Below are 27486 nucleotides of genomic sequence, written 5' to 3'. Positions count from 1 at the left end.
CTTTCTCTCTCCCCATCTCTCTCTACCCCCCCCCCCCCCTCTCTCTCTCTCTCTCGCTCTATCTCTCTCTCTCTCTCTCTATCTCTCTCTCTCTCACTCCTCCGCTCTCATTTAACAAATATGAAGAGGACCAGAAGGCACTGTAGTAACTACACCATGTTTGTTGATTAGAACTCTTTATTACTATTCATCTGTATTTCAGGAGGGTCTCTTAAAAATTCCTTTCAGATGAGTCAGTTCAGTAAAGGTGTGACTAGTCTTACTCTGAGGAAAGTATGGCTACTATTTAAGTTCACAGTCTTTAATGTAAACATAACCACCTCCCAACCCCGGGCCAGTGTTAACTGTCATGCTTTACCAATTGGGAGCAATTGACCTATTGACAGCTGTAGAAATGATCACTCTTTACCTGTGAAAAGGATAGGTGGTGCAGTCTGTCTACCTGTGTAGTCATCCCTCTACACCCAGGGCTATAGGGAAAGAGAGAGCAGAGGGAGATGGGGCTCTCAGGTGGTCTTCAGATAGCTATGGGGTGTGTAGAATAGAGAATGTGCATATTGGTTTTCCTATGAGCCGACTATTGTGATGGGCCCTTCTGTTGGGTAACTAAATGTCTGAAATGTATTATCCCACCATCGTTCCCTGGCCTTTATCTTGGCTTCATGCCAAATGGTGCCCAATTCCCTAAATAGTGAACTACAGCCCTGGGCCCTGGTCAAAAGTAGTGCACTCTATTGGAAATAGGGTGCCATTTGGGATGCAGCCCACGAGAGCCTGCTCTAATGAGAGGAAGGTTAAGAGACCAAACAGACCCAATATGTTGCTGTTGGCTCTGCAGAGACCAGGGTGGCAACATGAGAACCCACCAGGGCCCAGGGTGGCAACATGAGAACCCACCAGAGCCCAGGGTGGCAACATGAGAACCCACCAGAGCCCAGGGTGGCAACATGAGAACCCAACAGAGCCCAGGGTGGCAGCATGAGAACCCACCAGAGCCCAGGGTGGCAACATGAGAACCCACCAGAGCCCAGGGTGGCAACATGAGAACCCACCAGAGCCCAAGGTGGCATCATGAGAACCCACCAGAGCCCAGGGTGGCAGCATGAGAACCCACCAGAGCCCAGGGCCCAAGGTGGCATCATGAGAACCCACCAGAGCCCAGGGTGGCAACATGAGAACCCACCAGAGCCCAGGGTGGCAGCATGAGAACCCACCAGAGCCCAGGGCCCAAGGTGGCATCATGAGAACCCATCAGAGCCCAAGGTGGCAGCATGAGAACCCACCAGAGCCCAGGGCCCAAGGTGGCAGCATGAGAACCCACCAAAGCCCAGGGTGGCAGCATGAGAACCCACCAGAGCCCAGGGTGGCAGCATGAGAACCCACCAGAGCCCAGGGCCCAAGGTGGCATCATGAGAACCCATTAGAGCCCAGGGTGGCAGCATGAGAACCCACCAGAGCCCAGGGCCCAAGGTGGCAGCATGAGAACCCACCAGAGCCCAGGGTGGCAGCATGAGAACCCACCAGAGCCCAGGGTGGCAACATGAGAACCCACCAGAGCCCAGGGTGGCAACATGAGAACCCACCAGAGCCCAGGGCCCACGGTGGCAACATGAGAACCCACCAGAGCCCAGGGTGGCAACATGAGAACCCACCAGAGCCCAGGGCCCACGGTGGCATCATGAGAACCCACCAGAGCCCAGGGTGGCAACATGAGAACCCACCAGAGCCCAGGGCCCACGGTGGCAACATGAGAACCCACCAGAGCCCAGGGTGGCAACATGAGAACCCACCAGAGCCCAGGGCCCACGGTGGCAACATCAGAGCCCAGGGTGGCAACATGAGAACCCACCAGAGCCCAGGGTGGCAGCATGAGAACCCACCAGAGCCCAGGGTCCAAGGTGGCATCATGAGAACCCATCAGAGCCCAGGGTGGCATCATGAGAACCCACCAGAGCCCACGGTGACAGCATGAGAACCCACCAGAGCCCAGGGCCCAAGGTGGCATCATGAGAACCCACCAGAGCCCAGGGTGGCAGCATGAGAACCCACCAGAGCCCAGGGCCCAAGGTGGCAGCATGAGAACCCACCAGAGCCCAGGGCCCAAGGTGGCAGCATGAGAACCCACCAGAGCCCAGGGTGGCAGCATGAGAACCCACCAGAGCCCAGGGTGGCAACATGAGAACCCACCAGAGCCCACGGTGGCAACATGAGAACCCACCAGAGCCCACGGTGGCAACATGAGAACCCACCAGAGCCCAGGGTGGCAACATGAGAACCCACCAGAGCCCAGGGTGGCAACATGAGAACCCACCAGAGCCCAGGGTGGCAACATGAGAACCCACCAGAGCCCACGGTGGCATCATGAGAACCCACCAGAGCCCAGGGTGGCAGCATGAGAACCCACCAGAGCCAAGGGTGGCAGCATGAGAACCCACCAGAGCCCAGGGCCCAAGGTGGCATCATGAGAACCCATCAGAGCCCAGGGTGGCATCATGAGAACCCACCAGAGCCCACGGTGACAGCATGAGAACCCACCAGAGCCCAGGGCCCAAGGTGGCATCATGAGAACCCATCAGAGCCCAGGGTGGCATCATGAGAACCCACCAGAGCCCACGGTGACAGCATGAGAACCCACCAGAGCCCAGGGCCCAAGGTGGCATCATGAGAACCCATCAGAGCCCAGGGTGGCAGCATGAGAACCCACCAGAGCCCAGGGCCCAAGGTGGCAGCATGAGAACCCACCAAAGCCCAGGGTGGCAGCATGAGAACCCACCAGGGCCCAGGGTGGCATCATGAGAACCCATCAGAGCCCAGGGTGGCAGCATGAGAACCCACCAGAGCCCAGGGCCCAAGGTGGCAGCATGAGAACCCACCAGAGCCCAGGGTGGCAACATGAGAACCCACCAGAGCCCACGGTGGCAACATGAGAACCCACCAGAGCCCACGGTGGCAACATGAGAACCCACCAGAGCCCAGGGTGGCAACATGAGAACCCACCAGAGCCCAGGGTGGCAACATGAGAACCCACCAGAGCCCAGGGTGGCAACATGAGAACCCACCAGAGCCCACGGTGGCATCATGAGAACCCACCAGAGCCCAGGGTGGCAGCATGAGAACCCACCAGAGCCAAGGGTGGCAGCATGAGAACCCACCAGAGCCCAGGGCCCAAGGTGGCATCATGAGAACCCATCAGAGCCCAGGGTGGCAACATGAGAACCCACCAGAGCCCAAGGTGGCATCATGAGAACCCACCAGAGCCCAGGGCCCACGGTGGCAACATGAGAACCCACCAGAGCCCAAGGTGGCAACATGAGAACCCACCAGAGCCCAAGGTGGCAACATGAGAACCCACCAGAGCCCACGGTGGCAACATGAGAACCCACCAGAGCCCACGGTGGCAACATGAGAACCCACCAGAGCCCACGGTGGCAACATGAGAACCCACCAGAGCCCAGGGTGGCAACATGAGAACCCACCAGAGCCCAGGGTGGCAACATCAGAACCCACCAGAGCCCACGGTGGCAACATGAGAACCCACCAGAGCCCACGGTGGCATCATGAGAACCCACCAGAGCCCAGGGTGGCAGCATGAGAACCCACCAGAGCCCAGGGTGGCAGCATGAGAACCCACCAGAGCCCAGGGCCCAAGGTGGCATCATGAGAACCCATCAGAGCCCAGGGTGGCATCATGAGAACCCACCAGAGCCCACGGTGACAGCATGAGAACCCACCAGAGCCCAGGGCCCAAGGTGGCATCATGAGAACCCATCAGAGCCCAGGGTGGCAGCATGAGAACACACCAGAGCACAGGGCCCAAGGTGGCAGCATGAGAACCCACCAAAGCCCAGGGTGGCAGCATGAGAACCCACCAGAGCCCAGGGCCCAAGGTGGCATCATGAGAACCCATCAGAGCCCAGGGTGGCAGCATGAGAACCCACCAGAGCCCAGGGCCCAAGGTGGCAGCATGAGAACCCACCAGAGCCCAGGGTGGCAACATGAGAACCCACCAGAGCCCACGGTGGCAACATGAGAACCCACCAGAGCCCACGGTGGCAACATGAGAACCCACCAGAGCCCAGGGTGGCAACATGAGAACCCACCAGAGCCCAGGGTGGCAACATGAGAACCCACCAGAGCCCAGGGTGGCAACATGAGAACCCACCAGAGCCCACGGTGGCATCATGAGAACCCACCAGAGCCCAGGGTGGCAGCATGAGAACCCACCAGAGCCCAGGGTGGCAGCATGAGAACCCACCAGATCCCAGGGCCCAAGGTGGCATCATGAGAACCCATCAGAGCCCAGGGTGGCATCATGAGAACCCACCAGAGCCCACGGTGACAGCATGAGAACCCACCAGAGCCCAGGGCCCAAGGTGGCATCATGAGAACCCATCAGAGCCCAGGGTGGCAGCATGAGAACCCACCAGAGCCCAGGGCCCAAGGTGGCAGCATGAGAACCCACCAAAGCCCAGGGTGGCAGCATGAGAACCCACCAGAGCCCAGGGTGGCAGCATGAGAACCCACCAGAGCCCAGGGCCCAAGGTGGCATCATGAGAACCCATTAGAGCCCAGGGTGGCAGCATGAGAACCCACCAGAGCCCAGGGCCCAAGGTGGCAGCATGAAAACCCACCAGAGCCCAGGGTGGCAGCATGAGAACCCACCAGAGCCCAGGGTGGCAACATGAGAACCCACCAGAGCCCAGGGTGGCAACATGAGAACCCACCAGAGCCCAGGGCCCACGGTGGCAACATGAGAACCCACCAGAGCCCAGGGTGGCAACATGAGAACCCACCAGAGCCCAGGGCCCACGTTGGCAACATGAGAACCCACCAGAGCCCAGGGTGGCAACATGAGAACCCGCCAGAGCCCAGGGCCCACGGTGGCAACATGAGAACCCACCAGAGCCCAGGGTGGCAACATGAGAACCCACCAGAGCCCAGGGCCCACGGTGGCAACATCAGAGCCCAGGGTGGCAACATGAGAACCCACCAGAAACCAGGGTGGCAGCATGAGAACCCACCAGAGCCCAGGGCCCAAGGTGGCATCATGAGAACCCATCAGAGCCCAGGGTGGCATCATGAGAACCCACCAGAGCCCACGGTGACAGCATGAGAACCCACCAGAGCCCAGGGCCCAAGGTGGCATCATGAGAACCCATCAGAGCCCAGGGTGGCAGCATGAGAACCCACCAGAGCCCTGGGCCCAAGGTGGCAGCATGAGAACCCACCAAAGCCCAGGGTGGCAGCATGAGAACCCACCAGAGCCCAGGGTGGCAGCATGAGAACCCACCAGAGCCCAGGGCCCAGGGTGGCATCATGAGAACCCATCAGAGCCCAGGGTGGCAGCATGAGAACCCACCAGAGCCCAGGGCCCAAGGTGGCAGCATGAGAACCCACCAGAGCCCAGGGTGGCAGCATGAGAACCCACCAGAGCCCAGGGTGGCAACATGAGAACCCACCAGAGCCCACGGTGGCAACATGAGAACCCACCAGAGCCCAGGGTGGCAACATGAGAACCCACCAGAGCCCAGGGTGGCAACATGAGAACCCACCAGAGCCCACGGTGGCATCATGAGAACCCACCAGAGCCCAGGGTGGCAGCATGAGAACCCACCAGAGCCAAGGGTGGCAGCATGAGAACCCACCAGAGCCCAGGGCCCAAGGTGGCATCATGAGAACCCATCAGAGCCCAGGGTGGCATCATGAGAACCCACCAGAGCCCAAGGTGACAGCATGAGAACCCACCAGAGCCCAGGGCCCAAGGTGGCATCATGAGAACCCATCAGAGCCCAGGGTGGCATCATGAGAACCCACCAGAGCCCACGGTGACAGCATGAGAACCCACCAGAGCCCAGGGCCCAAGGTGGCATCATGAGAACCCATCAGAGCTCAGGGTGGCAGCATGAGAACCCACCAGAGCCCAGGGCCCAAGGTGGCAGCATGAGAACCCACCAAAGCCCAGGGTGGCAGCATGAGAACCCACCAGAGCCCCGGGTGGCAGCATGAGAACCCACCAGAGCCCAGGGCCCAGGGTGGCATCATGAGAACCCATCAGAGCCCAGGGTGGCAGCATGAGAACCCACCAGAGCCCAGGGCCCAAGGTGGCAGCATGAGAACCCACCAGAGCCCAGGGTGGCAACATGAGAACCCACCAGAGCCCACGGTGGCAACATGAGAACCCACCAGAGCCCACGGTGGCAACATGAGAACCGACCAGAGCCCAGGGTGGCAACATGAGAACCCACCAGAGCCCAGGGTGGCAACATGAGAACCCACCAGAGCCCAGGGTGGCAACATGAGAACCCACCAGAGCCCACGGTGGCATCATGAGAACCCACCAGAGCCCAGGGTGGCAGCATGAGAACCCACCAGAGCCAAGGGTGGCAGCATGAGAACCCACCAGAGCCCAGGGCCCAAGGTGGCATCATGAGAACCCATCAGAGCCCAGGGTGGCATCATGAGAACCCTCCAGAGCCCACGGTGACAGCATGAGAACCCACCAGAGCCCAGGGCCCAAGGTGGCATCATGAGAACCCATCAGAGCCCAGGGTGGCAGTATGAGAACCCACCAGAGCCCAGGGCCCAAGGTGGCAGCATGAGAACCCACCAAAGCCCAGGGTGGCAGCATGAGAACCCACCAGAGCCCAGGGTGGCAGCATGAGAACCCACCAGAGCCCAGGGCCCAAGGTGGCATCATGAGAACCCATCAGAGCCCAGGGTGGCAGCATGAGAACCCACCAGAGCCCAGGGCCCAAGGTGGGAGCATGAGAACCCACCAGAGCCCAGGGTGGCAGCATGAGAACCCACCAGAGCCCAGGGTGGCAACATGAGAACCCACCAGAGCCCAGGGTGGCAACATGAGAACCCACCAGAGCCCAGGGCCCACGGTGGCAACATGAGAACCCACCAGAGCCCATGGTGGCAACATGAGAACCCACCAGAGCCCAGGGCCCACGGTGGCAACATTAGAACCCACCAGAGCCCAGGGTGGCAACATGAGAACCCACCAGAGCCCAGGGCCCACGGTGGCAACATGAGAACCCACCAGAGCCCAGGGTGGCAACATGAGAACCCACCAGAGCCCAGGGCCCACGGTGGCAACATCAGAGCCCAGGGTGGCAACATGAGAACCCACCAGAGCCCAGGGTGGCAGCATGAGAACCCACCAGAGCCCAGGGCCCAAGGTGGCATCATGAGAACCCACCAGAGCCCAGGGCCCACGGTGGCAACATGAGAACCCACCAGAGCCCAGGGTGGCAACATGAGAACCCACCAGATCCCAGGGTGGCAACATGAGAACCCACCAGAGCCCAGGGTGGCAGCATGAGAACCCACCAGAGCCCAGGGCCCACGGTGGCAACATGAGAACCCATCAGAGCCCAGGGTGGCAGCATGAGAACCCACCAGAGCCCAGGGCCCACGGTGGCAACATGAGAACCCACCAGAGCCCAAGGTGGCATCATGAGAACCCACCAGAGCCCAGGGCCCAAGGTGGCAACATGAGAACCCACCAGAGCCCAGGGTGGCAACATGAGAACCCACCAGAGCCCAGGGCCCACGATGGCAACATGAGAACCCACCAGAGCCCAGGGCCCACGGTGGCAACATGAGAACCCACCAGAGCCCAAGGTGGCATCATGAGAACCCACCAGAGCCCAGGGCCCACGGTGGCAACATGAGAACCCACCAGAGCCCAGGGTGGCAACATGAGAACCCATCAGAGCCCAGGGGCCACGGTGGCAACATGAGAACCCACCAGAGCCCAGGGCCCACGGTGGCAACATGAGAACCCACCAGAGCCCAGGGTGGCAACATGAGAACCCACCAGAGCCCACCAGAGCCCAGGGTGGCAACATGAGAACCCACCCACCCCTCATTCCTCCCCGCTTAAGGGGAGGTTAGGGTTAGAGACCCAATCAGCTTTTCCCTTCGCCCCTCTGTCGGCTTCTCTCTGCTTTCTCGGCCCACTTCAGACAGTCACTATAATCTGGAAGCTCAAGGACTGGGCCTAAGGACTAAGGAGTTTACATGTTAAGCATTGTGCCAGTGTTTCAAAGTATGCGTGTGTATTTATGAATAGTGGGAATTCTGGTGACTTAGAGATGGATTGAAAGTGAACAGGCTGATCTATCCCTTGACAAGGAGTGCTGTGCCGTTGCCTAGGATACAAGCACTATTTTGCATCCTATGTCTACAGTCACCTAACACCATCACATGTCTACAGCACCTAACACCATCACATGTCTACAGTCACCTAACACCATCACATGTCTACAGTCACCTAACACCATCCCATGTCTACAGTCACCTAACACCATCCCATGTCTACAGTCACCTAACAACATCAAGTTGTTGGTGAAATCATCTCACGACCAGGTCCAACCCAGCATGTAGGCCTATGTCCTTCTTTTCCGTACCACACACTGATCTTAAATAATGGATTCATTTTATAAATGTATTGCTGTGTTCAACAACATATTTTCATCATATTGGTGTTAATGTCTATAGGGTTGGTGTTAATCTCTATAGACTTGGTGTTAATGTCTATAGACTAGACTTGGTGTTATTGTCTATAGACTAGACTTGGTGTTATTGTCTATAGACTAGACTTGGTGTTAATGCCTATAGACTAGGCTTGGTGTTATTGTCTATAGACTAGGCTTGGTGTTAATGTCTATAGACTAGGCTTGGTGTTAATGCCTATAGACTAGGCTTGGTGTTAATGTCTATAGACTAGGCTTGGTGTTAATGCCTATAGACTAGGCTTGGTGTTAATGTCTAGACTAGGCTTGGTGTTAATGCCTATAGACTAGGCTTGGTGTTATTGTCTATAGACTAAGCTTGGTGTTAATGTCTATAGACTAGGCTTGGTGTTAATGCCTATAGACTAGGCTTGGTGTTAATGCCTATAGACTAGGCTTGGTGTTAATGCCTATAGACTAGGCTTGGTGTTAATGTCTATAGACTAGGCTTGGTGTTAATGCCTATAGACTAGGCTTGGTGTTAATGCCTATAGACTAGGCTTGGTGTTAATGCCTATAGACTAGGCTTGGTGTTATTGTATATAGACTAGACTATGTTCTAGGATGATGTGGTAGGGTTAACCTATGTTCTAGGATGATGTGGTAGGGTTAACCTATGTTCCAGGATGATGTGGTAGGGTTAACCTATGGTCTGGGATGGTGTGGTAGGGTTAACCTGTGGTCTGGTATGGTGTGGTAGGGTTAACCTATATTCTAGGATGATGTGGTAGGGTTAACCTATGGTCTGGGATGGTTTGGTAGGGTTATCCTGTGGTCTGGGATGATGTGGTAGGGTTAACCTATGGGGATGGTAGGGTTATCCTGTGGTCTGGGATGATGTGGTAGGGTTATCCTGTGGTCTGGGATGATGTGGTAGGGTTAGCCTATGGGGATGGTAGGGTTATCCTGTGGTCTTGGTGTGGTAGGACTATCAGTTTTCACCAGGCTCACCCTGACCTCCTGAAGGCAAAGACTCTGGCACAGAGAACACATTAGACCTAAGTCCTGCTTAAGAGTTCATAATCAAAAACATTCCACAGATCCCAACTCCCTTTCTCCAAGCTCAGAGTACAGGCGCATGCCAACAGCTTTGTTGTGCATTGGACTCTTCGACAGACCAAATGCCCCTATCGGACTCACTGGCCAATAGACAGTGTATCTGCTGTGGAATTCTTCCTCTTCCTTACAGTCTATGATCAGAGCCCAGACTCTCCAGGATACAAGGACAGTCACACCTCATTGACAATGTTAATCACCGCTGGTCAGCGGACGGAGCCGAGGCTGAGAGAGAGAGAGTGTTACTGGAAGGAATTATACTTTTGTTGGCCTTACTTGGAATTCTGGACTTCACTTTCTTTCCTTTCATTAGTAGGCATTCCAGACATGCATGTTGACTCTCTCCGTACCTTAAGCCAGTATGTTGACTCCCTCCGTACCTTAAGCCAGCATGTTGACTCCCGTTGTACCTTAAGCCAGTATGTTTACTCCCTCCGTACCTTAAGCCAGTATGTTGACTCCCTCTATAGCTTAAGCCAGTATGTTGACTCCCTCCGTACTTTAAGCGAGCATGTTGACTCCCTCTATACCATAAGCCAGTGTGTTGACTCCCTCTATAGCTTAAGCCAGTATGTTTACTCCCTCCGTACCTTAAGCCAGTTTGCTGTAAAAGGGAATAAAGATAAATGGATTATGCGGCTGGAAGAGAGATCCATAGAGATGAGGGATATAAAAACAGACTACCTCTTTAAGCTACACTATATATATATAACAAAAAAGTATGTGGACAATCCTTCAAATTAGTGGATTTGGCTATTTCAACCACACGTGTTGCTGACAGGTGTTTAAAATTGAGCACACAACCATGCATTCTCCATAGACAAACGTTGACAGTAGAATTGCCTTACTGAAGAGCTCAGTGACTTTCAATGTGGCACGGTCATAAGATGCTACCTTTCCAACAAGTCCGTTTGTCAAATTTCTGCCCTGCTAGAGCTGCCCCGGTTAACTGTAAGTGCTGTTATTTTGAAGTGGAAACATCTAGGAGAAAAAACAGCTCAGCCACGAAGTGGTAGGCCACACAAGCTCACAGAATAGGACTGCCGAGTGCTGTCCTCAGTTGCAAAACTCACTACCGAGTTCAAACTGCCTCTGGAATCAACGTCAGCACAGAACTGTTCGTCGGGAACTTCATGAAATGGGTTTCCATAGCCGAGCAGCCGCACACAAGCCTAAGATCACCATGCGCAATGCCAAGCATCTGCTGGATTGGTGTAAAGTAAGCTGCCATTGGAATCTGGAGCAGTGGAAACCGGTTCTCTGGAGTGATGAATCACGCTTCACCATCTGACAGTCTGACTGACTAATCTGGGTTTGGCGGATGCCAGGAGAACTCTACCTGCCTGAATGCGTAGTGCCAATTGTAAAGTTTGGTGGAGGAGGAATAGTGGCCTAGGGCTGTTTTTCATGGTTCGGGCTAGGCCCCTTAGTTTCAGTGAAGGGAAACCTTAACGCTACAGCACACAATGACATTCTAGACGATTCTGTTATTCCAACTTTGTGGCAACAGTTTGGGGAAGGCCCTTTCCTGTTTCAGCATGACAATGCTCCTGTGCACAAAGCGAGGTCCATAAAGAAGTGGTTTGTCAAGATCGGTATGGAATAACTTGACCGGCCTGGAAAGAGCCCTGAACTCAACCCCATCGAACACCTTTGGGATGAATTGGAATGCAGACTGCGAGCCAGGCCTAATCGCCCAACATCAGTGCCCGACCTCACTAATGCTCTTGTGGCTGTATGGAAGCAAGTGCCCGCAGCATCGTTCCAACTTCTAGTGGAAAGCCTTCCCAGAAGAGTGGAGGCTGTTATAGCAGCAAAAGGGGGACCAACTCCATATTAATGCCCATGATTTTGAAATTAGATGTTCGACGAGCCGGTGTCCACATACTTTTGGCCATTTTGTGTACTTTAGATCCCCCAAGTGGAGCCAGCAGCAGCAGCATAGGGTAAGGCATTTAGGTTTAAATGGACAAAACAGATTGTGTTTTAAAAGGTCCAGCCTGCAATTTCCTCTCCCCACAATTCCCTATCATCCCCTCACACAACTCTTTCTCTCTTTCCCTTTCCCGCTCTCTCGCTCTCTCACCCTCACGCCCCCCCCCCCCCCCTCTCTGATGTATACACACACACAAAGCAACCCTGACCTGCAATCACACTGACAGACAATCTCATGAAAAATATGTTTTTTGGTAGTTTCTATTTAATTCCCCCAGAGAGAGGTTAAACGGTATGTGGACTCAACTCCCTCCATACCTTAACAGTATGTTGACTCCCTCTATACCTTAAGCCAGTATGTTGACTCCCTCTATACTTTAAGCCAGTATGTTGACTCCCTCTATACTTTAAGCCAGTATGTTGACTCCCTCTATACTTTAAGCCAGTATGTTGACTCCCTCTGTACTTTAAGCCAGTATGTTGACTCCCTCTATACTTTAAGCCAGTATGTTGACTCCCTCTGTACTTTAAGCCAGTATGTTGACTCCCTCTGTACTTTAAGAAAGTATGTTGACTCCCTCCTAACCTTAACCCAGTGGTTCTTAACCTTGTTGGAGGTACTGAACCCCACCAGTTTCATATGCGCATTTACCGAACCCTTCTTAATTGGAAAAATAAAATATGATTTTTTCAAATTCAAAACATAGGTATATATTTTACTGGTGCACAAAATGAACCGTGCATCAACATCAACACCGTGTGTTCAAAGAACAAAATCATCAAAACATGATTTTCACACAAAAACAAAAACATAATAATGAATATTTACTGCAAATCAGTGTGACTTCTGCTGTTGCCTTTCAGAGACCAGTTCAGAAATGCGCGGCTTCACCTTGGCAAGTGCCACTCTCATGTCATTTTCGCAACAAAGTCTGTTCCTTTTCTTCGTTTTTATGTCCAGCATCCTCGAAAAGGATTGCTCGCAAAGATATGTTGTAACAAACGGTATGAAAATCTCCAGAGCTTTCTTAGCAATAACAGGGTACGTTACCATTTGTTGTTCTGAAGAGTTGCTGTTGAACCTGGCTCTGCTGAATTTCAATGATTTCATCGAGGTATTCATCATTGACATCTGTTGTCTCAACACTAAACGTGAACGGCTGTCTCACCCATGCTGGATATGACTCTCTTGTAGGGAAGTATCCATCGAGAGACTTTGCAAGCTCATCTAAGTGCGTGGCAATTGCTTGCTTCAGTTCCGCGGGTACAGAAATGTCTCCGATTCCAGATACATCTTTGATCTTACTTACACAGTCGTCCAGCAGGGGAAAGTTTGCGAAGTTATCGTTCTCTGTTCGTCGTTTCCATAACGGTAGCTTTTTTTGAAAAGCCTTCAGGTTTTCCTCCGCTTCGATGATGTTGACTCCACCGCCCTGCATCTTTTGATTGAGATGATTGAGAGCTGCGAAGATATCAGCCATGTACGCTAAAATGAGAATGAACTCAGAATTTTTGAAGCAATCTGCATGACAATGTTGGTGCTCTTGCAAAAACAGGGCTAATTCCACACGCACGGCAAAAACATGATTCAGCACCTGTCCCCGGGATAACCACCGAACGTTAGAATGGTACAGAAGTACCTCGAATTCAGAGCCCATTTCTTTACACAGCTCACTGAAGATGCGGTGCCTCAGAGCACTAGTTCGCACATAGTTCACGCATTCCACTACAATTTTTAATACTTCTGCCAGTTTTGGAGGCAAGGTTTTTGTTGCCAACGCATGCCTGTGCAGAATACAATGCGTAACAATGATGTGTGGTGCATCGGCTTTCACTAGCGCACCAAAAGACAGACTTTCTTCCCAGCATGACTGGAGCTCCGTCCGAACAAACTGCAGAAACCATATCCCACGAAAGATTGTTGTCTTTGAAGAAGTCATCCACAAGTTTCTTCACATCGGCTGCCTTAGTTGTTGTTGTAAGAGGCTTACAAAATAAAAAATCTTCCTTTATCACATCGTCTTTCACATAGCGCATGAATACAGCAAGCTGGCTTAGATTGGAAACGTCTGTGGTCTCGTCGAGTTGAAGGCTGAATTTTGCCGGGCTTGAAATCAGATCTGCAACTTCTTGAGCCAAGATGTCTTTGCTCATGTCCTCTATTCTGTCGCTGATGGTGTCATTTGAAAGAGTAATTTGGGATAACTTAACTTCAGCCTCTTTTCCCAGCATGATATTCGCCATCTTCAACACAGCTGGTTTTATGAGTGTTTCACCAATGGTGTGTGGTTTGCCCTGCTTTGCGATCAGGTAAGCAACTTCGTACGATGCTGTGAGGATCGGTTTGTTGATGGGTACAAAACCGAGAACAGGCAGAGTAGCCTTTTCATCGAATCTGGCTCTCTTCACCTTGAATTCAGCGAGCGTTGTGTTCTTGTATTTTCCATCTCCATGCAGCTTAAGGAAGTGTTCTCTTAGTTTTGCCGGTGCTAGACTAGAATTGCTCAACTTGGCATTGCAAATCATGCAGTTAGGACGCTGACTCCCATCACGTTCCGTTATACATGTGAATCCATATTGTACATATTCGTCCGACCACTTTCTTTTTTTGCTCGACATAGTAAGTATGAAGGGATTAAAATATTAAGAAAGAAATCACAAGACGTACCATCACGACAGTCACAAGTCGACTACTGAGCGCACCAAATTCCCTGCAGCACAGATAGGCCAAGCGATGTAGCGTGATCACCTGCAGCCAATGATGGCCAAGCGGGGCGTGTCATCACGAATCATATGAGTCGGATGTGTGTCTTGACCTCCGCCGAACCCCTGAGACTGACTCACCGAACCCCTGGGGTTCGATCGAACCCAGGTTAAGAACCACTGCCTTAACCCTTGTGTTGTTTTAAGAGTCAAAAATGACCCGCCACTATGTTTAACAGCAGAGAAAATGCATGACTTTTCCTAGTGACCCCAACATTAGAAAAAGTTAAACATCGCCTTATTTCCATGAAAGCTGTACACTACCAGGGTACAAAGATTGTCTTAGGGTCATTTTTGACCCGGCAGTTGTAAAATAATTTACACACCACAAAAAAAACACACACACAAACACACACACACACACACACACACACACACACACACACACACACACACACACACACACACACACACACACACACACACACACAATGAGAAATTGAGATTGTGTGCTACTGATTGAACACAGACAAAACTAAAACTTTCTTGTGCATGTGCAGCATCTCCCCTCCACGACCCCTCCACGACCCCACACATGACTCAAGTTCACAGACAAAATAAACAAAATTTCAGACAAAATAAACAAAATTTCAGACAAAATAAAAGTTTCTTGAAAGCATTGTTTACTAATGGGGAATGCAGTCAGAGGCTATAAAGGTGTTGCAGATGGTAGTCCCCCCAGTTCTCTCTTTGCTGAATCCATGAATGCACGTTTCAGTGCCCAACAGGTCCAGGAGGAACAAGAGAACAGTGATTTAAAAGAGGAGGAGGTGTCTGAAGAAGAAGATGGGGAAGAATATAACACAGAGCATGATGCATCATCTTCAGATGAAAAGGAAATCCCCCAAGCTGAAAGAGAGACATTTTTGTCAAAGAGCAGCAAAATAACATTGTCCTTGTCACCATATGACAACCAGGGCAGGATGGCAGCACAAGATGTCATAAGGATGACCCCAGGGCCCACAAGACATGCAGTTGCCCAGGACATCGCCTCAACATTCTACATGTTCATCACACCAGCCATCAAAAAAATCATCCTGGAGATGACAAATTTGGAGTGTTTCCATAAATATGGAGACAACTGGAAAAGGATTGATGAGATTGATGGAAAAGGATTGATGAGATGGACCTGCGTGCCTACATAGGGCTGCTGATCTTAGCGGGTGTGTATAGGTCCCGAGGCGAGTCTACATGTAGTCTCTGGGATGCAGCAAGTGGAGGAGCGGTTTTCCGTGCCACGATGCCACTGAAAGTCTTTCACACTTTCTCAAGAATGCTAATATTTGATTACCGTGAGTCAAGACCTGCAAGATGTGTGAGAGACAAACTGGCGGCCATAAGAGAGGTCTGGGAGAAGTGGGTGGAGCGTCTGCCATACCTCTACAACCCTGGGCCTGAAGTAACAGTGGATGAGCAACTGTAATGTAAGTGATTTTCACTGTTAATTTTATTATGTGTAGCTGTAATATCATTGATTTATGTTTTGATTTATCTGTGACACTGATACTAATTACTGATAGTAATCTCTTTTGTCAAAAGGTCGCTGTCCTTTCCGGCAATATATGCCCAGCAAGCCAGCAAAGTATGGCATCAAGATATGGGTGGCCTGTGACGCACAATCCAGCTATGCTTGGAAGATGCAAGTCTACACAGGGAAGCCGACCAGTGGAGGCCCGGAGAAGAACCAGGGGATGCGGGTTATGATTGATGTGACAGATGGACTGAGGGGGCACAATGTCACATGTGACAATTTCTTCACCTCTTATGAACTCAGCCAGCAGCTCCCGAAGAGGAAGATCACCATGGTTGGCACAGTTAGAAAGAACAAGCCCACCACCACTCTAGTTTCTCACGTCCCAAAGAAGAACAAGAATGTGGTCCTCCTGAGCACACTGCACAAAACGGCTGAGATCAGTGATCGTGAGGACAGGAAGCAAGCCATCATTCTTGACGACAACCACAACAAAGGAGGCATGGACAACCTGGACAAGGTGATTGGAACTTACAGCTGCAGGAGGATGACTGCCCGCTGGCCCCTGGTCATCTTCCATAACATCGTTGATGTGTCCTCATACAATGCCTTCGTGATATGGAACAAGATCATCCCTACCTGGATGCCCGATCAGCGGAACAAGAGGAGGGTGTTCCTGGAGCAGCTGGGAAAGGCACTTGTAACCCCACACATTCAAAGAAAGGAGCGCCTCCCCCGCACAGCAGCCTCTGCAGTGCTTGTGAAAGCTGTTCAGGGGGCTGAATCTTGTCCTGATCCACCTAAGGCTGCAGCTGGGGCAGGCAAGAGGAGGAGATGCCAATTCTGCCCCCCAAAGAAGGACTGTAAAACAAATACTATGTGCTGCACATGTGAGAAATGTATCTGCAAAGTCCATGCACACACACTTGCATACTGTCCTACGTGTGCTAATTCGAGTTGATGGATTTATGTTCTTCACATTTTTGTTTTGTATCTATTATTTTATTATTATTTATTGATGTTGTTTATACACCTTGTGGGGGGGCTAGGGTTGCAAAGAGTCGGAAACCTTTCGGTAAATGTCTGGAATTTTTCCATGGGAAGTTAAGCCCAGGAATTTTGCAGGAAAATGCCATGGGCACTATCTGATGTGTGGAGACATTTCACTGCAGCTAATGTAGAAGGAAAAGCTGTGTACATTTGCAAATACTGTGCCAAATCATATGTGAAGAATGCAACAAAGATGCAGAATCATCTGGCCAAGTGCATAAAGTTCCCTCAGCGCTCACAACAAGAAACCTCTGACAAAAGTCCCTCTACTTCTATTCGAGGTGAAAATTATGAATCAGACACCTTATCGATAGCAACAGCTCATGGTCATCCTTTTTTGACTCAATGGAGGAACGTAGTCAGAGAAATGCTGATGAATGTCTTGCTCGAGCTGTGTATGCAACTGGTTCACCTCTGATGCTCACAGGCAATGGGTATTGTAAGAGATTTCTGAATGTTCTTCACCAGCATGCACCCCTCCAACCAGACATGCTTTATCTACTAATTTGCTGGATGCAGAGTACAACAGATGTCAAGTGAAGGTCAAGAAAATCATAGAGAAAGTAGACTGTATTGCAATCATCTCGAATAGTCGAATGTTAGTGGGCAAAGAATAATTAACTACATCATCTCCACCCCTCAACCAGTATTCTACAAGAGCACAGACACAAGGGACAACAGACACACCGGTCTCTACATTGCAGATGAGCTGAAGGCAGTCATCAATGACCTTGGACCACAGAAGGTATTTGCACTGGTGACAGACAATGCTGCGAACATGAAGGCTGCTTGGTCTAAAGTGGAGGTGTCCTACCCTCACATCACACCCATTGGCTGTGCTGCTCATGCATTGAATCTGCTCCTCAAGGACATCATGGCACTGAAAACAATGGATACACTCTACAAGAGAGCCAAGGAAATGGTTAGGTATGGTAGCAGCAATCTACCTCACCAAGCAAAGTGAGAAGAATAAGAGCACCACATTGAAGCTGCCCAGCTACACCCATTGGGGTGGTGTTGTCATCGTGTTTGACAGTCTCGTGGAGGGGAAGGAGTCTCTCCAAGAAGTGGCCATATCACAGTCTGCCGATATGGAAAGCCCCATCAAGAGGATCCTCCTGGATGATGTATTTTGGGAGAGAGTGGTAAGCAGCCTGAAACTCCTGAAACCTATAGCAGTAGCCATTGCACGGATTGAGGGAGACAATGCCATCCTGTCTGATGTTCAGACTTTGCTTGCAGATGTAAGAGAAGAAATCCGTACTGCCCTGCACACTCCACTGTTGCTCCAAGCAGAGGAAACTGCAGTTCTGAAATACATCAAAAAGCGTGAAGACTTCTGCCTGATGCCCATACACGCCGCAGCGTACATGTTGGACCCCAAGTATGCTGACAAGAGCATCCTGTCTGGTGCAGAGATCAACAAGGCCTATGGTGTCGTCACTACCGTGTCTCGCCACCTTGGCCTGGATGAGGGCAAGGTTCTTGACAGTCTGGCAAAGTACACTTCCAAGCAAGGGCTTTGGGATGGAGATGCAATATGACAGTCGTGCCAACATATCTCATCAGCCACCTGGTGGAAGGGACTTTGTGAATCTGAGGCTCTTTCCCCTGTTGCCTCCATCGTCCTCCAAATCCCACCAACATCAGCCGTCCTCAGAGCGCAACTGGTCCATGATGGGGAACACACACACCAAAGCACGCAACAGGCTAACCAATACAAGGATTGAAAAATTGATGTCCATCCAGGCGAATTTGAGGCTTTGTGAGCCTGACCACGAGCCATCCTCAACAAGGTTGGAAAGTGACAGTGAAGATGAGAACTCAGAGTCGGATGTTCAAGAGTTGGACATTGAGGAGGTCCAGGGAGAAGACATGGAAGCCTGAGAGGAAGACAACCAAAGCTTTAGTTTCTGGACTATCGTTTTACAGATGTATGTTGAAAACTTTTTGGGGAGATGCGATGGATCATTGGGGATCATTCAGTATTCCCTTTCTTTTGTTGTTCAGTAAAATCATCCCATGTGAAGAGTCAACTCATTTAATTAAAGTTCAATTCATAACAATTTTTTAATTTTTTATTTCTATTGGAAGGATTTAAATCATTTGCAATTATGTCAACTTATGATAAGGTAAAAGGTTTATGTTTCTGTCTCCATATGATATGGTAAATATATCCAATGCAAAAAAACATTACAATTAAATGGTATTAATATTAATTTGCACATATTTCCGTTAATTCTCATATATTCTCGTTAATTCCCATATATTCCTGTTAATTCCCACGGAAAGTTTGCACTTCCTGAATATTCCCCAAAATGTGCAACCCTAGTGGGGGCAATGGTTAAAAAAAATGGGAGAAGACTAGTATTTTGTAGTTGAATTCCTCATTGTACAATATATGAGAATATATCACTATGTTGCCAAAAACGTTGAAGACAGTTATTGTTTCCCTTCAATAAAATGCATTCAAAACTACTTTCTGCACATTTCTGCTACTTTCTTAGGCTATACAAGTGCTATCGCTTTCGGGAAAAAATTATGTTTACACCTACAGTTGTGGCCACAAATATTAATTTTCACAAAGTCTGCTGCCTCAGTTTGTATGATGGCAATTTGCATATACTCCAGAATGTTATGAAGAGTGATCAGATGAATTGCAATTAATTGCAAAGTCCCTCTTTGCCATGCAAATAAACTGAATCCCAAAACAACATTTCCACTGCATTTCAGCCCTACCACAAAAGGACCAGCTGACATCATGTCAGTGATTCTCTCGTTAACACAGGTGTGAGTGTTGACGAGGACAAGGCTGGCGATCACTCTGTCATGCTGATTGAGTTCGAATAACAGACTGGAAGCTTCAAAAGAGGGTGGTGCTTGGAATCATTGTTCTTCCTCTGTCAACCATGGTTACCTGCAAGGAAACACATGCCGTCATCATTGCTTTGCACAAAAAGGGCTTCACAGGCAAGGATATTGCTGCCAGCACCTAAATCAACTATTTATCAGATCATCAAGAACTTCAAGGAGAGCGGTTAAATTGTTGTGAAGAAGGCTTCAGGGCGCCCAAGAAAGTCCAGCAAGCGCCAGGACTGTCTCCTAAAGTTGATTCAGCTGCGGGATCGGGGCACCACCAGTACAGAGCTTGCTCAGGAATGGCAGCAGGCAGGTGTGAGTGCATCTGCACGCACAGTGAGGCGAAGACTTTTGGAGGATGGCCTAGTGTCAAGAAGGGCAGCAAAGAAGCCACTTCTCTACAGGAAAAACATCAGGGACAGACTGATATTCTGCAAAAGGTACAGGGATTGGATTGCTGAGGACTGGGGTAAAGTCATTTTCTCTGATGAATCCCCTTTCCGATTGTTTGGGGCATCCGGAAAAAAGCTTGTCCGGAGAAGACAAGGTGAGCGCTACCATCAGTCCTGTGTCATGCCAACAGTAAAGCATCCTGAGAGCATTCATGTGTGGGGTTGCTTCTCAGCCAAGGGAGTGGGCTCACTCACAATTTTGCCTAAGAACACAGCCATGAATAAAAAATGGTACCAACACATCCTCCGAGAGCAACTTCTCCCAACCATCCAGGAACAGTTTGGTGACCGAACAATGCCTTTTCCAGCATGATGGAGCACCTTGCCATAAGGCAAAAGTGATAACTAAGTGGCTCGGGGAACAAAACATCGATATTTTGGGTCCATGGCCAGGAAACTCCCCAGACCTTAATCCCATTGAGAACTTGTGGTCAATCCTCAAGAGGCGGGTGGACAAACAAAAGCCCACAAATTCTGACAAACTCCAAGCATTGATTATGCAGGAATGGGCTGCCATCAGTCAGGATGTGGCCCAGAAGTTAATTGACAGCATGCCAGAGCGGATTGCAGAAGTCTTGAAGAAGAATGGTCAACACTGCAAATATTGACTCTTTGCATCAACTTCATGTAATTGTCAATAAAAGCCTTTGACACTTATGAAATGCTTGTAATTATACTTCAGTATTCCATAGTAACATCTGACAAAAATATCTAAAGACACTGAAGCAGCAAACTTTGTGGAAATGAATATTTGTGTCATTCTCAAAACTTTTGGCCACAACTGTTTGCAGTACCTTTAGCAATAATAGTAATAGACCTCTACTTTAGTAAAGAAAATAATTATGACATGTTGTAATAAAAACGAGTGGTGTCCAATGATTAAATGCAGTCTTTCTGCAATGTGAAGAGGGAAACCAAAGATATTCACAAAGTTTGTGATGAATGACAGGTTGTTTCTTCATGCAAAATATATTTGTGGTTTAAAATTCAATTAAGCTACTTTATTTTAGGGGTTTAGTGAAGGCGAGTCATTTTTTACCTGTAGGACAAGGGGAGTACAGTGGGGCAAAAAAGTATTTAGTCAGCCACCAATTGTGCAAGTTCTCCCACTTAAAAAGATGAGAAAGGCCTGTAATTTTCATCATAGGTACACTTCAACTATGACAGACAAAATGAGAAAAAGAAATCCAGAAAATCACATTGTAGGATTTTTAATGAATTTATTTGCAAATTATGGTGGAAAATAAGTATTTGGTCAATAACAAAAGTTTATCTCAATATTTTGTTATATACCCTTTGTTGGCAATGACAGAGGTCAAACGTTTTCTGTAAGTCTTCACAAGGTTTTCACACACTGTTGCTGGTATTTTGGCCCATTCCTCCATGCAGATCTCCTCTAGAGCAGTGATGTTTTGGGGCTGTTAATGGGCAACACGGACTTTCAACTCCCTCCAAAGATTTTCTCTGGGGTTGAGATCTGGAGACTGGCTAGGCCACTCCAGGACCTTGAAATGCTTCTTACGAAGCCACTCCTTCGTTGCCCGGGCGGTGTGTTTGGGATCATTGTCATGCTGAAAGACACAGCCACGTTTCATCTTCAATGCCCTTGCTGATGGAAGGAGGTTTTCACTCAAAATCTCACGATACATGGCCCCATTCATTCTTTCCTTTACACGGATCAGTCGTCCTGGTCCCTTTGCAGAAAAACAGCCCCAAAGCATGATGTTTCCACCCCCATGCTTCACAGTAGGTATGGTGTTCTTTGGATGCAACTCAGCATTCTTTGTCCTCCAAACACGACGAGTTGAGTTTACCAAAAAATTATATTTTGGTTTCATCTGACCATATGACATTCTCCCAATCTTCTTCTGGATCATCCAAATGCTCTCTAGCAAACTTCAGACGGGCCTGGACATGTACTGGCTTAAGCAGGGGGACACGTCTGGCACTGCAGGATTTGAGTCCCTGGCGGCGTAGTGTGTTACTGATGGTAGGCTTTGTTACTTTGGTCCCAGCTCTCTGCAGGTCATTCACTAGGTCCCCCCGTGTGGTTCTGGGATTTTTGCTCACCGTTCTTGTGATCATTTTGACCCCACGGGGTGAGATCTTGCGTGGAGCCCCAGATCGAGGGAGATTATCAGTGGTCTTGTATGTCTTCCATTTCCTAATAATTTCTCCCACAGTTGAATTCTTCAAACCAAGCTGCTTACCTATCGCAGATTCAGTCTTCCCAGCCTGGTGCAGGTCTACAATTTTGTTTCTGGTGTCCTTTGACAGCTCTTTGGTCTTGGCCATAGTGGAGTTTGGAGTGTGACTGTTTGAGGTTGTGGACAGGTGTCTTTTATACTAATTACAAATTCAAACAGGTGCCATTAATACAGGTAACGAGTGGAGGACAGATGAGCCTCTTAAAGAAGAAGTTACAGGTCTGTGAGAGCCAGAAATCTTGCTTGTTTGTAGGTGACCAAATACTTATTTTCCACCATAATTTGCAAATAAATTCCTTAAAAGTCCTACAATGTGATTTTCTGGATTTCTTTTTCTCATTTTGTCTGTCATAGTTGAAGTGTACCTATGATGAAAATTACAGGCCTCTCTCATCTTTTTAAGTGGGAGAACTTGCACAATTGGTGGCTGACTAAATACTTTTTTGCCCCATTGTATATAGAACGTTTAGACTACACAAGGGTTAAGCCAGTATGTTGACTCCCTTCGTACCTTAAATCAGTAGGTTGACTCCCTTCGTACCTTAAATCAGTAGGTTGACTCCCTCCGTACTTTAAGCCAGTATGTTGACTCCCTCTATACCATAAGCCAGTGTGTTGACTCCCTCTATAGCTTAAGCCAGTATGTTTACTCCCTCCGTACCTTAAGCCAGTTTGCTGTAAAAGGGAATAAAGATAAATGGATTATGCGGCTGGAAGAGAGATCCATAGAGATGAGGGATATAAAAACAGACTACCTCTTTAAGCTACACTATATATATATAACAAAAAAAGTATGTGGACAATCCTTCAAATTTGTAGATTCGGCTATTTCAACCACACGTGTTGCTGACAGGTGTATAAAATCAAGCACACAGCCATGCAATCTCCATAGACAAATGTTGGCACTAGAATTGCCTTACTGAAGAGCTCAGTGACTTTCAACGTGGCCCGGTCATAAGATGCTACCTTTCCAACAAGTCAGTTTATCATATTTCTGCCCTGCTAGAGCTTCCCCGGACAACTGTAAGTGCTGTTATTATGAAGTGGAAACGTCTAGGAGCAACATCGGCTCAGCCACGATGTGGTATGCCACACAAGCTCACAGAATGGGACTGCCGAGTGCTGAAGCGCTCTGGAAGCAACGTCCACACAAGAACTGTTCGTTGAGAATTTCATGAAATGGGTTTCCATAGCCAAGCAGCCACACACAAGCCTAAGATCACCATGCGCACTGCCAAGCGTTGGCTGGAGTCATGTAAATCTCACCGCCATTGGACTCTGGAGCAGTGGAAACGCGTTCTCTGGAGTGATGAATAACGCTTCACCATCTGACAGTCTGACGGACTAATCTGGGTTTGGCGGATGCCAGGAGAACGCTACCTGCCCGAATGCATAGTGGTGGAGGAGGAATAATGATCTCGCTATAGCATCGTTCCAACATCTAGTGGAAAGCCTTCCCAGAAGAGTGGCGGCTGTTATAGCAGCAAAAGGGGGACCAACTCCATATTAATGCCCATGATTTTGGGATGAGATGTTCGACGAGCCGGCCATGTAGTGTACTTTAGATCCCCCAAGTGGAGCCAGCAGCAGCAGCATAGGGTAAGGCATTTAGGTTTAAATGGACAAAACAGATTGTGTTTTAAAAGGTCCAGCCTGCAATTTCCTCTCCCCACAATTCCCTCTGCTCTCCTCACACAACTCTCTCTCTCTCCCTTTCCCTCTCGCCTGCTCGCTCTCTCTCTCTGATGCACAGACACACAGACACACACACACACACACACACAGACACACACACACACACACACACACACATAAACACTTACGCACACACACAAAGCAACAGTGACCTGCATTCACACTGACAGATAATCTCATGAAAAAGACAGGTTTTTTTGGTCGTTTCTGTTTAATTCCCCCAGAGAGAGGTTAAACACTATTGGACTATTGGCCAGTCGTCCCTCCAACGTCAAGGAAAGCTCCTCAGAGAGGTGTCTGTTGTATGTTCAATTCATCACTCTGGCCAAAAGAGAAGGGTAGAGGAGTGAAAAGCAGGTTAACTGGTGAAAGTGTGTGGGGGGTGCAGTCTTGTGTCGTGCTCCTGTGATCTCTGGGAGGTGCGGTGGTGTGGTGCGGTTCTTTGGACCCCTGAGCCTTTCAATGTGAGGAGTAGTTATGGGACCTGCATCCTGGGCTTTCTCTCAAACAGAAGGCACAGAGCAGTACAGCTGTAAATCAACACGGAGAGAGAGAAGGAGAGGTAGAGAGAGAGCAGGATTTTAGATCTACAGGCTTCCAGAGAGAATGAGATCCCAATCTGTGAGAAAGTCTGACCAGGAAGGATTTACTAGAGGTTCCTGCTGCTGATGAGAAAGTCTGACCAGGAAGGATTTACTAGAGGTTTCCGCTCCTGTTGAGAAAGTCTGACCAGGAAGGATTTACTAGAGGTTCCTGCTCCTGATGAGAAAGTCTGACCAGGAAGGTTTTACTAGAGGTTTTCTGCTCCTGATGAGAAAGTCTGACCAGGAAGGATTTACTAGAGGTTTCTGCTCCTGATGAGAAAGTCTGACCAGGAAGGATTTACTAGAGGTTTTCTGCTCCTGATGAGAAAGTCTGACCAGGAAGGTTTTACTAGAGGTTTCTGCTCCTGATGAGAAAGTCTGACCAGGAAGGTTTTACTAGAGGTTTTCTGCTCCTGTTGAGAAAGTCTGACCAGGAAGGATTTACTAGAGGTTTCTGCTTCTGATGAGTCAACCAGTAACAGTGAAGTGGGAGGATAAAGACGAGTCCAGTGAATACCTCACTGTGACTAATTTATTTTCACATTTTCAACCTCCATCCGTTTAAATGTTGGTTCTTGCATTCTCCTGTGAAAACAGTGATGTGCCACCATCTTGGTAAGACTGCCCCTCTAAACATCTTCCCCATTGGGTACAGATGTCTATTCCACGTTGGTTTAATGTAATTTCATTAAAATGTGGAAACAACGTTGATTCATCCAGTGGGTACATACTGCTCTCTAGAATTATTCACCATGATTCCCATCTCTGTAAAATGATTGGCTAAAACAGATTAGAGGATGAATGGACATGATAGAAGGATGTGACAGTTAAAGCCATTGTTTGAGTGAGAACGGCAAAACTTTTCAACTACAAGCCAAAAATGCTTCTCTAACGACCCACCAAATACAATTCATGCCAACCTCTGAACTGCTGTGTATCTATGTTTCTCATCACAGGCTCCATCGAACTACATTTCATCCAAGTCATATTAATCAAATCTGGAATTAGCTTTACGCTAACGGGCATTAGCATGACTCACAGCATGGTGGAGGGAAGGATTTCTGTCTGGTGTTACTCAGGTGGGCACCTAAGTTTTAACCCTGTAATAATGACTAACCAAGGAGCACATTGTAGTGATACTGACACACACACACACACACAGTAGTAAGACCAGCACACAAACAACCCAGTGAATCTGTCTAGCCACAGCCCGGGAGCTGAAGAGTAAGGAGGGACATGTGGCCAGCTGACAAGGGACGGTGGTTACCATTTCCCACAGACATAAAAAGTGAAACTATCACACTGCCTGCAGACTAGACTGCCTCCAGACTGCTTCCAGGGAGTGTGCCATGTACTGTAGTGTGTGGGTTGGAAAAGCTAGCACTAAAGCCTCGCTCAACACATCACTGCACACCACTATGAATGGCTAACACTAAACACATGAAGCGCTAGTTGTACTGTAGTCAGAAATTTGGCATTTTTAGCATTTTTCCTCACACATATCACTTTGGCAATTGGAAGGGCTGACTTTGTACAATGGGTTGAAGATGTGCACGTTACAAGGCAGTAATGACGTGTTGACCTCTGGTGCCCAGGGACTGAACCCAGTGGAAATGTGATTTATTCAGAAAGACTGTTCTAGACGTGCTGCTCACAGGGGACTGTTCTAGACGTGCTGCTCACAGGGGACTGATCTAGACGTGCTGCTCACAGGCGACTGATCTAGACGTGCTGCTCACAGGGGACTGATCTAGACGTGCTGCTCACAGGGGAGTGTTCTAGACGTGCTGCTCACAGGCGACTGATCTAGACGTGCTTTTCACAGGGGACTGATCTAGACGTGCTGCTCACAGGCGACTGATCTAGACGTGCTGCTCACAGGGGACTGTTCTAGACGTGCTGCTCACAGGGGACTGATCTAGACGTGCTGCTCACAGGCGACTGATCTAGACGTGCTGCTCACAAGGGACTGATCTAGACGTGCTGCTCACAGGGGACTGATCTAGACGTGCTTTTCACAGGGGACTGATCTAGACGTCCTTTTCACAGGGGACTGATCTAGACGTGCTGCTCACAGGCGACTGATCTAGACGGGCTGCTCACAGGGGACTGTTCTAGACGTGCTGCTCACAGGCAACTGATCTAGACGTGCTGCTCACAGGGGACTGTTCTAGACGTGCTGCTCACAGGCAACTGATCTAGACGTGCTGTTCACAAGGGACTGATCTAGACGTGCTGCTCACAGGCGACTGATCTAGACGTGCTGCTCACAGGGGACTGTTCTAGACGTGCTGCTCACAGGCAACTGATCTAGACGTGCTGTTCACAAGGGACTGATCTAGACGTGCTGCTCACAGGCGACTGATCTAGACGTGCTGCTCACAGGCAACTGATCTAGACGTGCTTTTCACAGGGGATTGATCTAGACGTGCTGCTCACAGGCGACTGATCTAGACGTGCTGCTCACAAGGGACTGATCTAGATGTGCTGCTCACAGGCGACTGATCTAGACGTGCTGCTCACAGGGGACTGTTCTAGACGTGCTGCTCACAGGCGACTGATCTAGACGTGCTGTTCACAAGGGACTGATCTAGACGTGCTGCTCACAGGCGACTGATCTAGACGTGCTGCTCACAGGGGACTGATCTAGACGTGCTGCTCACAGGGGACTGTTCTAGACGTGCTGCTCACAGGGGACTGTTCTAGACGTGCTGCTCACAGGCGACTGATCTAGACGTGCTGCTCACAGGCGACTGATCTAGACGTGCTGCTCACAGGGGACTGTTCTAGACGTGCTGCTCACAGGCGACTGATCTAGACGTGCTGCTCACAGGCGACTGATCTAGACGTGCTGCTCACAGGCGACTGATCTAGACGTGCTGCTCACAGGCG

General features: G+C 49.5%; 1 protein-coding gene across 2 annotated transcripts in view; it reads left to right on the top strand.

Annotated features, from left to right (window-relative positions):
• fgfrl1a (fibroblast growth factor receptor like 1a) overlaps positions 1 to 27486 on the top strand; it is a 90957-nt gene that overhangs the window by 20451 nt on the left and 43020 nt on the right. Inside the window, exon 1 of one of the 2 annotated variants that reach the window (XM_039012507.1) lies at positions 25570 to 25673. The exons of the other annotated variant lie outside the window; for it this stretch is intronic. Coding sequence (XP_038868435.1) covers positions 25625 to 25673 — 49 coding nt within the window. The 5' untranslated portion in view covers positions 25570 to 25624. Of the gene's footprint in view, positions 1 to 25569; positions 25674 to 27486 lie in introns of those variants that run through there. 2 annotated transcript variants of the gene reach the window in all.

Source organism: Salvelinus namaycush, chromosome 17, assembly GCF_016432855.1.
Source record: "Salvelinus namaycush isolate Seneca chromosome 17, SaNama_1.0, whole genome shotgun sequence".
NCBI lineage: Eukaryota > Metazoa > Chordata > Actinopteri > Salmoniformes > Salmonidae > Salvelinus > Salvelinus namaycush.
Note: the sequence above shows the minus strand (reverse complement) of the source record. Positions and strands in the feature narration are given on the sequence as shown.